The sequence below is a fragment of the Dasypus novemcinctus genome, chromosome 3, assembly GCF_030445035.2.
Source record: "Dasypus novemcinctus isolate mDasNov1 chromosome 3, mDasNov1.1.hap2, whole genome shotgun sequence".
Taxonomy (NCBI): domain Eukaryota; kingdom Metazoa; phylum Chordata; class Mammalia; order Cingulata; family Dasypodidae; genus Dasypus; species Dasypus novemcinctus.
The window spans coordinates 114,818,139-114,835,120 of NC_080675.1; the positions used below are offsets into that span (position 1 = coordinate 114,818,139).

The 16,982-nt window shown below is 39.9% G+C and overlaps 2 protein-coding genes across 5 annotated transcripts in view; both read left to right on the forward strand.

Annotated features, from left to right (window-relative positions):
- Window positions 1-6,232, forward strand: part of TMEM62 (transmembrane protein 62) — a 43,089-nt gene extending 36,857 nt beyond the window's left edge. For 3 of the 4 annotated variants that reach the window (XM_004466709.5, XM_023591217.3, XM_023591218.3), the window contains 2 exons: window positions 1,667-1,785; window positions 5,386-6,232. In XM_004466709.5, the coding sequence (XP_004466766.1) occupies window positions 1,667-1,785; window positions 5,386-5,712 (446 nt within the window). In that variant the 3' untranslated portion in view covers window positions 5,713-6,232. Of the gene's footprint in view, window positions 1-1,666; window positions 1,786-2,858; window positions 3,815-5,385 lie in introns of those variants that run through there. The other variant, XM_058294020.2, reaches the window with a different exon arrangement.
- Window positions 6,233-6,327: 95 nt separating this feature from the next.
- On the forward strand, window positions 6,328-16,942 carry CCNDBP1 (cyclin D1 binding protein 1). Its single transcript, XM_004466716.4, has 11 exons — window positions 6,328-6,547; window positions 6,702-6,761; window positions 7,126-7,202; window positions 8,409-8,490; window positions 9,284-9,380; window positions 10,193-10,266; window positions 10,841-10,917; window positions 11,233-11,540; window positions 12,815-12,875; window positions 14,152-14,198; window positions 14,461-16,942. Exons 1-11 carry the CDS (start codon window positions 6,439-6,441, stop codon window positions 14,573-14,575), a joined length of 1,107 nt encoding a protein of 368 aa, XP_004466773.2. The 5' UTR covers window positions 6,328-6,438; the 3' UTR covers window positions 14,576-16,942.
- Window positions 16,943-16,982: the final 40 nt, after the last annotated feature.

Genomic DNA, 16,982 nt, shown 5'->3' on the forward strand with positions numbered 1-16,982 from the left:
GCGACTCTCCTTACAGGGCGCACTCCTTGCATGTGGGGCATCCCTAGGCAGGGGTGCCCTTACATGGCATGGAACTCCTTGTGCGCGGCAGCACTGCGCATGGGCCAGCTCATCACATGGGTCAGGAAACCCTGGGGATCGAACCCTGGACCCTCCATATGGTAGGCAGATGCTCTATGAGTAGAGCCATGTCCGCTTCCCTGAATTCACTCTTTTAAGCTTTTTGGCAATGTTTCTTAGTAACTAAAAGTCACTTAATTAGTGATTAGCGTATTTGTTGCTTAGTCTCAGTTTTTGCTTTACAGTTTTATTCTACCTTTGGATGTGTCTTTGCTCAAAAGTAACTCCCACCAGAAAACAGAGAGTAGTTAAATTAAAATGAGAAGTTTTAGGTTTTCTTATAAATGTTATATGTATATATGAATAAAAAAATTTAAAATCCATAGAACTGTACAACATAAAGAGTGAACCCTAATGTAAACTGTGGACTATAGTTAATATGCTTATAATAATACTGTTTTATCAATTGTAACAAAGGTACTACACTAATGCAAAATGTTAATAATAGTGCAAACTGTGTGTGTGGAGGGGGTATACAGAAACTCTGTACTTTTTGTATGATTTTTTTATAAACCTGACTACTCTAATAAAATTTCAAAAAAATACTGCTTTATAATTCTGCGTAATAAGCTATAGCAGATACTCCTTTTGTGGTAAGTTATGTTAGAAGATAGGTTGAAACTGTTTTAGACATTTGCCTTAACTAAGAGTAAAGCAAGCGTATTGGTTCCTGGGCTGTAAAAGCAAACATTAAAGGGACAGAAGTTGCTCCATTTGTAAAAGTTGCAACTTGAAGGAAGAAGACTTTCGTAGCCTAATATGTTTCTAAAGTCGTTTATTTAATGTATATCTGAGAAAATATATGTGACTTTTTAAAGCTGAGCTCTATTCTCACCAGCAAATTATGGTATTTGGATTATTAGAAGGGGAGTAGGACTGTCTCTTATCATAGAAACCTACACACCGAGAAAGGGCAGTAAATCATAAGAAAAGTCAGCATGGCATTCTAGATGAAAGATTAAAATAAAGAAGCAAGTTAAACTTTGTACATGCTAATCCTGAGAATGTACTTGATGTACAAAGTAATGACTGTGGGTCATCAAGAAAAGATTAAAATAAATTAATCATATTCATAAGAAAGAGAAGTACCTAAATGTATTTTTAGATTGATATCCATCAAAAAGTAGTTTTAAAATGTTTTATTGCTTAAAGGGTCAATCTCAATGATCTAGAAAATTTCTTTGGAATACCTCTGCATCTTAAAGGAAATGTCAGTGCCTTCTTTTGAGGTTATTATTACAATATTATCATCTAAAACTTGTGAATGTGCTGCAATCTTTCTGTAACCTTCAAGTTACTTATCTATTCCAGGCGTAGCATGTACTCAGGCAGTTTTATAATCCAGAGAAATATGGTGGAAAGGAGCAAGAAATTAGCGGTTTAGCTAGGACATCAGGTGCATCGTAGAGATTAGCAAGGGAAAAAAGCTATGCAAATATAATGCTTATTGATGACTATCATATGTTTTTTCATTATACCTATAAATGTATCTTTTAGATGTAATCAGAGTTACTTAATCTCCTTTCCTATCCATTGACTCTTTCAGGACCATGGTTTGTTGGTGAAATCACTAAAGGCAAATTGGGTTGCCTCTTTTCCTTTGGGATCTTTGTTGATGGACATTTCCTACAAGGCAGCTTAACATTTATAACTGGAATTCTTCAGGTAAGAAGTTGGAAATACAACTTAAGGATATCTTGGCTTTGTTAGACTAATTGCATTACAGTTAATAGTTAAATCCAAAATTCCAAATTAAATATCATGGATCATCCTCCCTACTTTACAGTCAGGGCAGTCTTTAATAACTGATATTCTGTTGCTTTTTCTTCCACCACCCTCTTGTAAGCATCTAAATTACATTTTTGTTAGGGTTGGCTTTATAAGAGGTGAAAGAGGATTTTGTTGTTGATATTGTTACTATTTGTTTTATTGTGCCCTTTCATTGACCAAAAAAAAGTGAAATAAGGGGCTTTTGGTAGAATAAATGCTAGGCTCCTAAGTAAACCAAAATTGATTATGATACTGAAGAATAATAATGTTTCAAGGTGAGGAAAGGAAAAATAGATTCATAAGAAATGTGAATCATATATCAAATGGAAGCTACACTGGGCAAAAACCAGACGCAGGCTTTCTAGTGATATTTTAGCAATAGACAAACATTGAGGCATTAGTTTTACATTTGAATTGAGGTCCTTCTAAAACAAACACATAAAAAACTGTCATCTATAGCACATCTCCATACAGATTCGAGAAATATTTCTCTAACAATTTCTTTATTTTACTTACTTAATGGGGCTAATAGGCCAAGATTTGAAGTGATAATCTGAAGTTTTTGAAGAGATCCAAAAACATTGTTTAAAAGAGTTCAAAGCTTCATAGCAGGGTAGGAAACCATGATCAGCAGGATTGGAGACAGCCAAAAAAGGAGGACCTCTGCTTAGCAAATACTGACCACAAGGCAGAATAATCTTTGCATAGCAGCAGTATGTATGTGAGTGGATCTCAAGTCCCATTCAGTTTTTTCCATTATGTAGATGGAAGTTGTCTCTCAGGAGCATTTTTTTTTTTTTTAATTCACTTTGTATTGTGTCACTTTATTTATTTTTAAAGATTTATTTATTCTTCCTTCCCCTCCCCCTCCCCCTGCCCTGCTGTTGTTCCTGTCTGTATCCATTTGCTGTGTGATCTTCAGTATCTATTTTTCTTTTTATCTTCTCTTCTCCTTTTTTCTCCTCTAGGATTCATAGGGATTCACTCCTGGGCACCTCTGATGTGGAGAGAGGGTCCCTGCCAGCTGCACCACCTCAGTTCCTGTTGTCTGCTGATGTGCTTCACGTTGACTTTCCCTTTTGTCTCTCTTTTGTTGCATAATCATCTTCCTGTGTGACTCACTTGCGTGGGCATTGGCTCACCATGTAGGCACTGGCTCATTACGTGGGCACTGGCTTGCCACACAGGCACGCTTTCTATTCTTTTTTACCAGGAGACCCCAGGGATTGAACCCGAGTCCTTCTAAGGAGCAGTTTTTTTTTTTGTCCGCCTCTGTTGTTGTCAGCAGCACGGGAATCTGTGTCTCTTTTTGTCGCGTCATCTTGTTGTGCCAGCTTTCCATGTGGGCGGCACCATTCCTGGGCAGGCTGCACTTTCTTTCGCGCTGGGCGGCTCTCCTTACAGGGGCATTCCTTGCGCGTAGGGCTCCCCTACGTGGGGGACACCCCTGCGTGGCACGGCACTCCTTGCGCGCATCAGCACTGCGCATGGGCCAGCTCCACACAGGTCAAGGAGGCCCGGGGTTTCAACCGCTGACCTCCCATGTGGTAGACAGGCGCCCTAACTGCTGGGCCAAGTCCGTTTCCCTCAGGAGCATCTTTATACCAAGTAAAACCTGGGCCTTACCAAAGGGTAGGTTTTTTTCTTCCTTTGTAAATAATTATATTTGTATTTTGATAAATAGTACACTAATAATGGATTTTATGTATCTTCCAGGCTGATGACTCCCAAATCTCTATCTCTGGCCCAGACCTCTTCCCTGTGCTTTAAGTACCTATATATCCAACTGCCATTTCACATCTTTCTTTGGATGTCTAACAGGCATTGCAACTTAATATTATTTCTAACAGAACCTTTAACTTCCACCCTCAAATCTGTTCCTCTTCTAGTTCTTTCCAATTTTAATAAATGGTTTTGCCATTCACCCTGTTTCTCCAGGATGTATCAATTCTTCCCCTTCTGTCATCCCTATATTTAGATGCCCTGTGTCTAGTCCAGCAACAAGTAAGTCCTTGTTTTGTGTGTGTGTGTGTCCTTGTTTTGTTTACCTTGTTTTGTCTACCTTAATACACGTCTTTTTTTTTCTCTTCCCTTCCCCCCCCAGTTGTCTACTCTCTCTGTCCGTTCGTTGTGTGTTCTTCTGTGTCTGCTTGCATTCTTGTGAGCGGCACCAGGAATCTGTGTCTCTTTTTGTTGAGTCATCTTGCTGCGTCAGCTCTCCATGTGTGTGGCGCCATTCCTGGGCAGGCTGCACTTTCTTTCGTGCTGGGCAGCTCTCCTTACAGGCTGCACTCCTTGCACATGGGGCTCCCCTACATGGGGACACCCCTGTGTGGCATGGCACTCCTTGCGCGCATCAGCACTATATGTGGGCCAGCTCACCACATGGGTCAGGAGGTCCTGGGTTTGAACCCTGGACCTACTACCATGTGGTAGGTGGACACTCTATCCTTTGAGCCAAATCCGCTTCCCTCAATACACATCTTGAATCTATCCAGTTCTCTCCATCTCTGGTGTTCCCACCCTAGTCTAAATTATAATTATTTCTTGCCTAGACCTTTCCAATAATCCCCTAACTGGTCTAGTTCCTGCTACTCTTGCCCCCTGCTATCAGTTCACCACAAAGCATCCAATGTGATCTTGCTGAGATCTTCATTGGCTCACTCATTTCTCAGCTTGAAACCCTGTAAGCAGAGCAGTGACATGATCTGAGTCCTACTGTCTGCCTCAATCTCCACCTGGCTCATCATGCTCATGGTACACTGGCCTTAAAGAAGCCAAGCCCTTTTACCTCTGGGTTTTTTATTTGTTCCTTCTGCATGGAATGCACTTCTCTTCACAGACTCATTCTCATCCTTCAGGTGTCAGAGAGGCTGTCTCTCAGTTACTCTCTCATGGGAGAGTTGGATGTATCACAGTTACCTTTTTTAAATTTTCTTTTTTGTTTATATTTTATATTTTATTTTTCATTTTTATTTTTATTTTGTCTTTCTTCTCCTTGTTAGAATGTAAGCTCTATGATGGATCTTATCTGACTTTTTCACCAGTGTATTCCTAGTTTAGGACTAGCACAGTCCTTACTACATAATATTTGTTGAATGAATGAACAGATGAACCCATACACCTGTTAAATTTGTATTAGAATATAAATTAGAAGAGTACTCGCTCATCATGCTGCCTCCAACAAAAATACAAAGATAAGAAAAAAAATTCTGATGCCTATGCCTCCCCCCAAACTCTGGAAAGTTCAATGCCAACTTAAACACTATGGAATATCTACTGTGTGATACTGTACTACAAGTCGGAGATTTCAACAAACAAGAGGACACAGTCAAATATACTACTAACTATAAGTCAGTGTTTTAAGTGTGATCAAAGCAGAAAGTATCAGAGCTAAAGATATTCTTAGGAGCCACCAATAATATATTTACAAGACCCAGCCCCTTCAAGGGCTTGGTGGTAACTTAATTCTGTTCTTTTCTGCTCTCCTTCTAGCTGGCATTTTTTAACATCCCTTTGATGGCTTACCTGTGTTGGAGCTTGTTGCAGCGGTGCTTTGGTCACAACTTCAGATCTCATCTCCACCAAGGAAAATACTTGAAAATTATACCTGTTCACCTGCTTATGCTACTGATGTACAGCTGGCAGGCTTATTCCTGCTACTTTCTTCATATGACATATGGCACCCTAGCTTTTTTCTTCTCCCCTTTGCGGACCTGGTTGACATTGCTGACACCTGTTCTCATTCGTCATGTGTGGACACTGAACTCCACTGAGCTTGGAACCTTTATGGTGCTGTTAAAAAGCCACCTGAGCTCCTGAAGGTCAAGTCTCACCAATGGCAGCTGGACTAAGTTCCAGTTTCTGCCTCTGTAGTCTAGGACCTGCAGGGGGGAAAGCTTCAGGGAGCTGCTATTCCTTGGATGCCCAAAGTTGGATGGATTACCCACAACTGATTCCTGCAGAATGGCCTGGAGACACTTCTCTAAATAATGCATGTTTCCTTCCTTCCCCAAGGAGTTAAAGGGTTGATTTACCTTTGTGAAGAGAAAGCCCTAATCTAGGAGATACACAGTGCCAGGGTTAGATGTGTGTATGGGAGTACCTGAGACCCAGTATGATTTTTTTGGATTACACAGTATAAAACACCTAGCACAGAGCCTGGTTCTCAGCAGCTGGCAAGGGTGCCATTTTTGGGGCAGTGAACCAGTGTGGACTTGGGCCTCATCCTGATGGTCCTTGAGAAATTAGATCCTAGCCCTGTTTGCCCTCAGGATTATAGACTCTGCTTCCTCCGTCAGCGGTATTTTCAACTAATCAAATAAATGAATGAATGAATGAATGAGTAAGCAATAGCTGGTCTCTGGGGACAGGAGGAGGCATAGTTACGCCTCTGGGTGCGGGAGGCGTGGCCTAGTCCCTAGGGCGGGGCGGGTTGTTGCCGGAAGTGAACCCGGGTCTGTGGCTCCCGGAAGTGGAGCGGCTTCAGTGCTGCCCTTCCAGGGGCTGTCGCAGAATTTGTATGTGGGCTCTAAGGGAGCGGCCGGCATGGCAAGCGCAGGTGCACCTGCAGCCGCGGTCCCCAACGTGGATCCGCCTTTGGAACAGCTCCGGCACTTGGCAGTGGAGCTGCGGCTGCTCATGACTCGAGTGCGCGGTGAGCTCATGCCTGCAGTTGGGACGGGCGACCACAACGGGGTGGGCTGAAGCCAGCCTGGGGCGTGGGGCCGGGGCTGCCGGGAGGACGTGGCTCTGTTTACCTCAGCTTTTCTTTTCGCTACCATTTGGCCCGCACACGCTACACCCACTAGTCGGCGAAGCCCAGGAGACCACTGAGGAGTTTAATCGGGAGACGTTTTGGAAAAGACTCAGTAAGTGTTCCCGCCGGGGACCCCCTCTTCCCCCCAATCTCTCACCTATTCCGTTTATCCTTGTGCCTTCCCCAAGCCTGAGCTGCGTCCCCACCCCTTTCCCTTCCTTTCCCACGGAGATGACTTCCTTTTTCTCGCCGCATCCTCACTGGCGGGGTGCCTCACCTTAACCGTCCTCCGCACATGATAGTTTGAAGTATAAAACTGATTTTTGGAGGTGTTCTTGAGACGCCTCATCCGGCAAGGGTGGAGAGGGAATTCATTATCTTTAAAGTCGTGCAGCAGCTGCAGCCTTATCCTTTTGGCACTAACATTGACACCTGCTCCCCCTTCTGTCACCTCGCTCTGCCCCCACTCTCGACAGATGAGGCAGCTGAGAATGTGTCGCGGGAAGCCACGAATCTGACTGTAGTCTCGCGACTTCCACTGCCGTCTCCACAGGTGGGCTTTACTTTTCGTGGTCTCGTTGTGCTGCCTCATTATTCTCTAGGAATCCTCTCATTTTCTTTCCACCTTTTATGTTCAAGCCAGGGGGTTTATTTTTCTTACCTGTCCAATGGGATTACAGTTCTTGCCTCACAAGACTGTAGTGAAGATTCAATAAGGTAACTTGTAAATTGCCATGTGCAGTACCTGGCAATATTTAGGTCTTATAAATACTGGTTCAATTTGAAATTCAGCTCGTTATTTTTTTTTTTTTCTGTTAACTTTTTTAAGCACTTACTTTTTGCCAGGTACTTTACATACATAAACACCACCTACCTGACAGATGAACAAGTAGGCTCAGAGGATCAAATTATGGTAAATTAATAGTGGAGCTAGGATTTAAATTAGGGTCTATCTAATGTCTAAGCTACATCTTTTCTGCTATACTATATAATTTTATATTCATTTTTATATTGAATCAGAATTTTATAGTTTTAGCTTTTATAATTAGGTCATTGGTACCTATTTTGAATTAATTTTTGTATATGGTATAAAGAACAGTTTAGAATTTAGCAGATGAAGACAAGGGAAAGCCTATGACTGCTTAGAAGGAAAATAGTCAACGTCAAGCATTGTTGAATCCACTCCAATTACCTTTAGGAATATATTGTGATTCTCTTTTTTTTTTTTTTTCCAGAGAGAGAGAAAGAGAGAGAGGATAATGATAAGGCTAGTGGTCTAACATAGGGATTGGTAAACATTTTCGGAAAAGAGCCAGCTAGTAAATGTTTTAGATTTTGCAGGCCAACTGCTCAACTCTAATCCTGTAGCACGAACACAACTGGAAATAGTATGTAAATGAATGAGTATGGCTGTGTTCCAGTTACACTTTATTTACAAAAACTGGCAGTAGACCTGATTTGCTCCATGGGTTGTAGTTTGCCAATTCTGATCTAACATATGGTAAATATATTTTGGAATATAGAATATCAAGAATAAATTTTTCCTGCTGTGTTTCTTAATGTTTAATTGAGTTGTAAGCCTACTATCGGATGTCTGACTAACTCCTCACTGGTGTGTAAAGAGTACAGTACAAGGTCTTCTAAATAGTAGGACTTCAGAAAATGATGATACTGTACAGTATCTGCTCTCTTTTACAGTAGATGGGTTCATCTAATCCATTTCCTTTTTCATCCTGAAATTGGTCTCTCACCTCAAAAGAAAATCCACATGTTTTGTGAGCAAGTCCGTGCTGCCATTGAAGCAATTACTGATGTGTATTATTCGCTTCCCAAGGATCAGGGTAAGCTACTATATATATATAAGCATTTAGTTTATATGATAGATCTTTTCTAATGTGACAAATTATGTCCTGAAACTTATCTTTCCTCTAGTTTTACCATGTCACTTTCCTCCGTAAAATGTCATCAAAGATAATTTAATAACTCAAGTGACCTCTGGAAACAAGCAGTTATGCTAAGGTACACAGTGTTTGCTGTGGCTTACAATCTCCCCTCCATTAACTGACTTGGCTTTTAGGTCTTCTCACTGGCTCCTCCCTCTCCAATCCATGCCATCAAAGCCAACACAGCTGCTGGTTTGATCTAAGCTCCATACCCATACCCATACCCAGGCCAGGCCATCCCTACTGTCCACCCATATTACATCATACTTTCTGAGCTCCCTCATAAGTTCAGTAGCTTCCATTCCTGCCTGTAGAGTCATACCTCCACAAAATTATAAATTACACATGACTGCCATGGATTGCTAGGGTGACCCACAAATGTTTTAGACTTCCATTGTTTCATTCACAGTTGTCAAGGGGCTACTGTCCTTAATGAGTGAAGGCATGCTGCTGTGGAAAGATTTTGTTCCAGATCTCTTTTGGAGACAAGCACTAGGGAATGGGGGGAGAGGGGGAGGGCAAGAAAATGACATGGGAATAAAAATAAGGCCTGAGTTTTGTTTTGGGCACTCTAGTTAAAGCATGTGGGTACACATTACCTCATCAGCCAGAAATACTTAGACTCTCAGGAAAGCAAACTGTGACTTGTAGAAAGAAGACCTGGGCTGCTTATCTTTGGATTTGACCACAGGAATCACCCTACGGAAGCTGGTACGGAGTGCTACTCTAGACATTGTGGATGGCATGGCTCAACTTTTGGAAGTGCTTTTCATCACTCCAGCTCAAAGGTAATGATACCACATTTTGCGTTACCACTTAATAGGGTTCCTTGCCTAAGGTAGAGTATTAGTCAGCAAAAAGGGCTGCTGATGCAAAGTACCAGAAACCTGTTGGCTTTTATAAAGGGTATTTATTTGGGGTAGAAGCTTACAGTCACAAGGCCCTAAAGAGTCCAACTCAGGGTACCATAAGAGGTACTTCCTTACCCAAAGTCATTTGCCACGTGTTGTAGCAAGATGGTGTGTGATGTCTGCGAGGGTTCAGCCTTCATCTTCCTCTTAAGGCTCCAATCTCAAGCTTCTTCCAATCTCAGCTGTAGGCTGGCATAAAGTTCCTCTCTCAGGGCTTTTTAGCTGCTTTGTTTTCTTCAGCTGTAAACTGTCAGGTGCATTTCTCTTCCTGGGGCCTCTGCTGTGTCTTTGGAGATGTCTCTCTTCCTCGGTGTTCTACTTTTCTACTTCTCTGTGTTCTTGATTGAGCATCTGTTTATATAGCCCACCGAGGGAGTGGGGGCTCAAACTGCAAGCACATCATTAGATGTGGTCAAATCAAAGTTCTAATCTTGATTCAATAAAGTAAAAGTGAAACCTTTCAATTTAATACAATCAAAAGGGCATTACACCCGGAGGAACAGACCAGTTTACAAACATAATATATCTTTTTGGAATTCATAAATAATATCAAATTGCCACAGGGAGGGAAATAACTCATTTCCAACAGTAAAGTTACGAATAGCTGAGACTAATGACCACCAGAAAGTAGCTTTTTAGAAGACAGGAACCTAGGCTACTGATATATCCTTATTTCTTCCATTCTCCAGTCCTGAGAACAAGGACCTTATTTCCTGCAGCAGTGTCTGGGTTGCGTGCGAGCAGGTGCCTCAGATACCAAAAGGTAGGTGAGAATGGGAAGTGGGTCATTGATTCTTCTGGCTAGAGAAGAGAGACCTCTTCATGTCTAGCTTCCAACTTTATAGCCTGAATGTATTTAAATTTACAGAAAGGATTTAGTGAAATTTATATAGTTCATCACCAACATTGAAAGATAGGTATAATACTTTTTGTCATTCTCTAGTTTAATACTTCTGAATTTAAACTCCACATTTGCTGTGATCCTGTCTCTTGTGAAACAGATATGCCTTGTTCTCCTGGTCCTGTCTCAGGAGCTATATTATAGGAACAAATTGCAGCAATAGAGGCAGAGCCAGTTAGACCAAAAGCAGTGGTCGTCCAAGAGGACCATGATAAGAAATATCATGTAACCATTTTATTTTTTTCTGGGGTGAATGAAGAAAAGTTTTCTTGCCCTCTGTCCGGGTATTCAGGGGATGTGTGTGAGAAAAGTTTTACATTAAACTGTGGCCCTTGGCACTCTCTTCATTGGGAACACTGTTGTTCGTCCTTTGTAATCTTAAGAGAATTGTTTTATTTCTCCTCTAATTCTAGTGCTTCTGGTTTTTCACTTATAGATAACAAAGCTGCAGCCCTTTTAATGCTGACAAAGAGTGTGAATTTTGTGAAGGATGCACATGAGGAAATGGAGCGGGTGAGGGGGCCTCTGTCTTTACATAAGAAGGCAACTCCATGATTAGTAGATGAGAATTGGTTATTAAGATAGGTGATTTTCAGAGCATTGACTGAAGACGTCCCACCTTATTCCTGTCCTCTGTCTCCCATCTCCCACCCTGTGCCAATGTGTGATCCATTATCACTCCCCTCTTTTCCTTGCTGGTCTAGCGGAATGAGAGCAGAGTTTGTGAAGTGATTCAGCTCTATAACCATTAGTGAAGTAGCTGGCTGAAATTTTTGGATGGTGTAATAGGCTTTTGTTGTTTTTGCATTCACATATATCATGTCTTAGGCTGTAGAAGAATGTGACCCTTACAGTGGCCTCTTCAATGACTCTGAGGAGATTGACTCTGAGGACAACCACAGGGTGAACTCCGATAACCATGATAATGAGGAGAGGGATGTGTTGGGGTTTCCAAACAATCGGGACGTATACTGGTCAGAGGATGATCAAGAGCTCATAACCCCATGCCTTGCCCTGGTGAAAGCATCCAAAGCCTGCCTGAAGAAAATCCGGATCTCAGTGGCAGAGAATGGGAAGAAGGACCAGGTGGCCCAGCTGGATGACATTGTAGATATTTCCGATGAGATCAGCCCCAGGTAAGTGACCCCTCATTTGAGAATCTGAGCAGCAGTGTTCTTGTGGTGTCACCCCAAGGTTTTTCCCCAATTTTTATTTTGAAAATTTTCGAACCTACAGATTAATTGAAAAAGTACTACAGTAAACACCATTACATCCTTCATCTAGATTTCTCATTTGTTCACATTTTTTCTATAGGTAGGTATGCTTTTTTCTCTGAACCAATTGCAAATAAGTTAGACATCAATAACATTTTACCCCTACTGCTTTAAATTTAAGAATATTAAGTGTATTTCTTAATATTCTTAAATTTGAAGCATTTAAGAATAACGACATTTTTCTGCATGAGTACAATATCATCACATCCAAGAAATTTAATATTGAATATAATATTACCTAATATTCACATTTCTCTAGTTGTTTCTAAAACATTTTATATAACTTTTTAAAAAAATTCAGAGTTCAGTGAAAGTCTTAAATTGCATTTGGTTTTCATCACTTTAGTCTTGTCATCTAGAACTGTATCCTTGTCCTTTTTAAGTCTTTCTTGACCAAAAGTTCAGGTCATTTGTCTTGTAAAATATCCAACAATCTGACTCATGTGGTTGTTTTCTCATGATTATATTCAGGTTAAATTTTTTGGCAAGAATAGCACAGTTGAAGTTTTGTGCTTCTCATTGCATCTCATTGGGGAAGCACAAGATGTTAGTTGTTATTATTATTGGTGGTGGTGGTACTAAATTTGATCACTTGGTTACGGAAATGCCCACCAGAGTAAAGGTTAAGGTACAGTTGAGCCAAGGATTTTAGCTTCCATTGATGAATCTGACCTGTATCAGCTATTAAATTGATGATTTTAGACTTTCACATTTTGACTGAATCAATCATATCCCATTCCTATGGACCAAGGGAGGTTTTCCCCCAGCGTCCCAGTAAAATTGATTATGTGTGCATTCAGTAAATACTTGTCAAATGGATTCTGTATTGGTTGCCCAGTTGCCTGATTTAAGGAACTGACTGGCATTTCTGTTGTAGTCATTTCCCCCCCACCCCCCAAGATGGTTTCCTCATCTGTCTGCTTATTGTGTCCGCTGCTCATCTTCTTTAGGAGGCACCCAGGAACCAAACCTGGAACTCTCGTGTGGGAGGCAGTCAAGCGTGTGCTTGAGCCACATCCACTCCACTGAGACAGTCATTTGATCACTAGTGCCTCTTTAATTGTGTGCTGGAAATCACCTAGCTGAATTTTGTCCTTCTTTTTTGTATTAATGATTATTTTGCTTTTTGCTCTTAGTGTGGATGATTTGGCTCTGAGCATATATCCACCTATGTGTCATCTAACAGTGAGAATCAACGTAAGTACCTGCTTTGAGGAAATTGTTACAAACCTAACTGGTAGAATTTCACTTATCACTAGTATTTCCTCTAAGCTGGAGGATACATATTTATTTGTTACACTTGGATGCCAATTCTTGCATGTATTTGTGCTTGATAAATATTTGCTGAAGTTGAATTATTATAGCCAAGAGCTTTGGTAGTTCTCTCTTCAGTAACCACTTGGGAAACTCTTAGAAAAATCCAAAGACCTTAGAAATGCTGCTTTGGAAAGAAAGTCTTCATTACCACAGTGCTTTAAGAACCTGTCAACGTGAAGTCTCAAGTTTCTGATTTCTTGACCAGACAGAAATAAGTGTTTTAGAAATATAATTGGTTCTTAAAAGTCTTATTATATGATTTAACCATAGAGGATCAAACTCTTTAAAAATCTGATTTTTTTGTTTTCTTTTAAGTGCTGTGCCTTTTGCTAAAAAGAGTTCTGTTTTACTTTTATAAACTCAAGTTCTTATCTCTAATGTTATTGGAAAGAGAAATAAAACTGCCAAATGACTTACATTTATAATCAGATGAATGAATTCAAATAATATTTGATAAATTAGAGTTATCAAATTTATCTTCACAATGTACAAATACCTTGAAATAGAAAAAGATTCTTTTGAGTATTAACTTTTAAAAAATTGGCTTCCTAATAAATAATCATCTTTAGGGTATATAGCTTTAGCAGTATACCCTACCAGTTACTCCTGACATAATATCTAGTGTGGTAATTTAAAAATATGTACTATATATATGTGTCTTATTTTGTATTGCTTACATACATATATCCCCAGGTTATTGGTTTTTTTAGGAGGTACCAGAGATTGAACGTAGGACCTTGTATGTGGGAGTCAGGTACTTAACCAACTGAGCTACATCTGCTCCCTCCAGGTTATTTTTATATTGGTGTTCTTAAAATTCTATACATGGATTTGGGAAAAAAAAAAAAAAAAGGAATATCAGTCATTTCAGTTTTATATTCTGAGCTAGGATCACTTAGGAGAAATTCAGGCTATATTCTTTTCTTTTTCTGTTTTATTTTTTTAATTAAAAAAACTTTTAAAATATAGCAAAAAGTGTTAAGATTTTGTTAAATAGAAAAGAATCCGTAATCCCCCTGTCTTAACCTAATAAGAAATTTATGCTTATTTCCTCCAAGCTTCTTTTTTTATAATTTTTATTATTTGGATCTTTTTCGTATTTGAGCTCTCCTTTCCTGGTAGGGCTCAGGGTAATCAACTTCTCTTTCATTTCTAGGCTGCGAAACTTGTATCTGTTTTAAAGAAAGCACTTGAAATTACAAAGTGAGTATGAGGACTTCTCCCCAAATAGTTATCGATAATAAACTTGGTTTCACATCTAGCCATTCTCAAGTCCCCAACCCCCATTTAAAGGAGTGGAAGAGTGTGGGGGTTGGGTTTTCTTTCAACTTCAGTTGTGGTGCAGCTGAGTTCCTGCAAAGGAACTTGCCTTATCTTACTATAGCTTCCTTTGTGGTGCCTTTGAGGAAAAGTTTTCCCTCAACACTATAATAAATTTAACTTCTCTTCTCCATTCCATTTGCAGAGCAAGTCATGTGAGCCCTCAGCCAGAAGATAGTTGGATCCCTTTACTCATTAATGCTGTTGATCATTGCATGAATAGAATCAAGGAACTCACTCAAAGTGAACTTGAATTATGAGTTTTCAGGCTTGTTTGTATTCTTCTCTCTTCCTTTGTTACTGTCATAGCCAAGCTATGATATCTGCTTTTAAAATAGGGCCAGAATGCTTTCTGGATCAAATGGGAGTTCTTGTCTATTCTTAACAAGAGACACCATTACCAAAGCTTTTTAGTTAGGCCAAACTGGCAGTTATTTATAACCACATATACATGTGGTATCTTTTTCTGTGCTACCTGCAAAAGCTGCCTTGTACACCCCTTATTAGCAATAAAGTGTGTTGTTTCATTGTTAAAGATGATTGATGGTCTCAATAAAATGTTAACCTGCCAGTGGTGAAATGAGTACTCTTCCAGATGTCTTTCTGCCAGAAATATAGTTGATTGAGACTAAAACATTGCTTTCACTTGGGTTTGTAGGTCTAAAGATATGGTTCTTTCTAATGTATTTTTAGAACAAAAACACCTGACTTTAATTTATTTAGAGGAAATGACTCCACTACCCCTCTTAGTACTTTAACATGTTATATAATATCATTATTCTTATCATAAGTCTTTTTGAATATTATCCCAGGATACCCCATACCTCTAGAATTAATTTTTGGCATTGAGCTCGTTTTTTTATATCTGTCCACTTGATTTAACAAGTTTATTTTCCTTATTCATCCTTGTATTGTTGTTTTCTTTGTTGTATAGTACATGCGACCTCAAATGTACACACCAAATTTTATAGACCAAACATTTTAAAATGTGTAAGCTAGAGAGTTTATATCATTTTAAGGGCCTTTTCATTTAATCCTGTACTATAAACTTATATAGTTAATCTTTTTGTAAGCCATCACCAGTTTTTGCATCTGTCTGGCAGATCACAAGTCGAGAAGTAAGGTAAACTTGTAATGTATATTCTGGTGACCTGAACTGGGCCTTCTACATGCAATATAGGTCATCACCTCTAATGCCAGTCCTCTTCCTTCTGTAGGTGTAATTCACCACATTGGCCTTTCTGATATCCTCATGGCCTCTTTAGGTGTAATCAGCAATAGCATTTATTCTTGTGAATGACTATTCTGTACTTGGGGTTGAAATTCCTTCAGCCAAATGTTTTTGGTTTTTTTTTGTGGTACCGGGGCTGGGGATTGAACCCAGGACCTTGTATGTAGGAAGCTGGCGCTCAACCACTGAGCCAGATTGGGTCCCCTGAGTTGGTTTTTTGTGTTTGTTGTTTGCCTGTTGTTTGTTTTTTTAGGAGGCACCAGGGACTGAACCCAGGACCTCTCATGTGGGAAGCAGGTGCTCAACCACTTGAGCCACATCTGCTCCCCCAAATGAGTTTTAATTTACTTTTTAAAAAAGTGCTATTCTGTACTTTTAGTAAATGTCATAAAGAGAAGAAATCATCTTAAAATCAAAGAGAGACCTGTGGTGGATGATGGACTGTGGTAACCGAACAAATATGAGAACATTCTCATGAACTATAACAAATATATAATACTAAATACAGGGACACAGATTTGGCTCAACTGATAGAGCATCTGCCTACCATGTAGGAGGTCCAGGGTTCAAACCCAGGGCCTCCTGACCCGTGTTGTTAGCTGGCCCATGCATAGTGCTGATGCACGCAAGGAGTGCCATGCCACACAGGGGTGTCCCCCGCGTAGGGGAGTCCCATGCGCAAAGAGTGTGCCCCACAAGGAGAGCTGCCCCATGCGAAAAAAAAAAGTGCAGCCTGCCCAGGAGTGGCATCACACACACAGCTGACGTGGCAAGATAACGCAGAAAAAGAGACACACATTCCTGGTGCCGCTAACAAGAATGCAAGTGGACACAGAAGAACACACAGCGAGTGGACACAGAGAACAGACAATGGGGGTGAAGGGGAAGGGGAGAGAAATAAATAATAAATCTTTTTAAAAAACCAAACTAAATACAGGGTGTTAATAATGGAGTGGGTTGGGGGGAAGAATACACCAACTGTAAGATATGGGCTATAGTTAGTAGTAATATTTTGAAGATGTTCTTTCATAGTTTGTAATAAATGCTTCACAACAATGCAAGGTGATGGTGGTGGGGTGATATATGGGACCCCTTTATGATGACATGTATGTTTGTTTTGTAAGTTCACAACAATTACTATATACTTTATGTTCATATATGAATGATATACTTCAACAAAAATTTTAAAAAAAATTAAACAGTAACAAAATACTGCAAAAAACCCATAAGTTGGTACAAAAGGAGTTCAGTTCTTTTATCCTTTTTAGGGCCTTATTTTCTGTATAATAATTTTTATATTTCTCTACTGGACCAAATTCTTGTTAACATCAGGCTTTAATTGTGGAATAACTTAATGAACATGGAACGCTAATAAAAACTTACCTATATAGCTTAATTCTGTTCTCAGGTCCTATGTTGTATATTTTATAACTTGT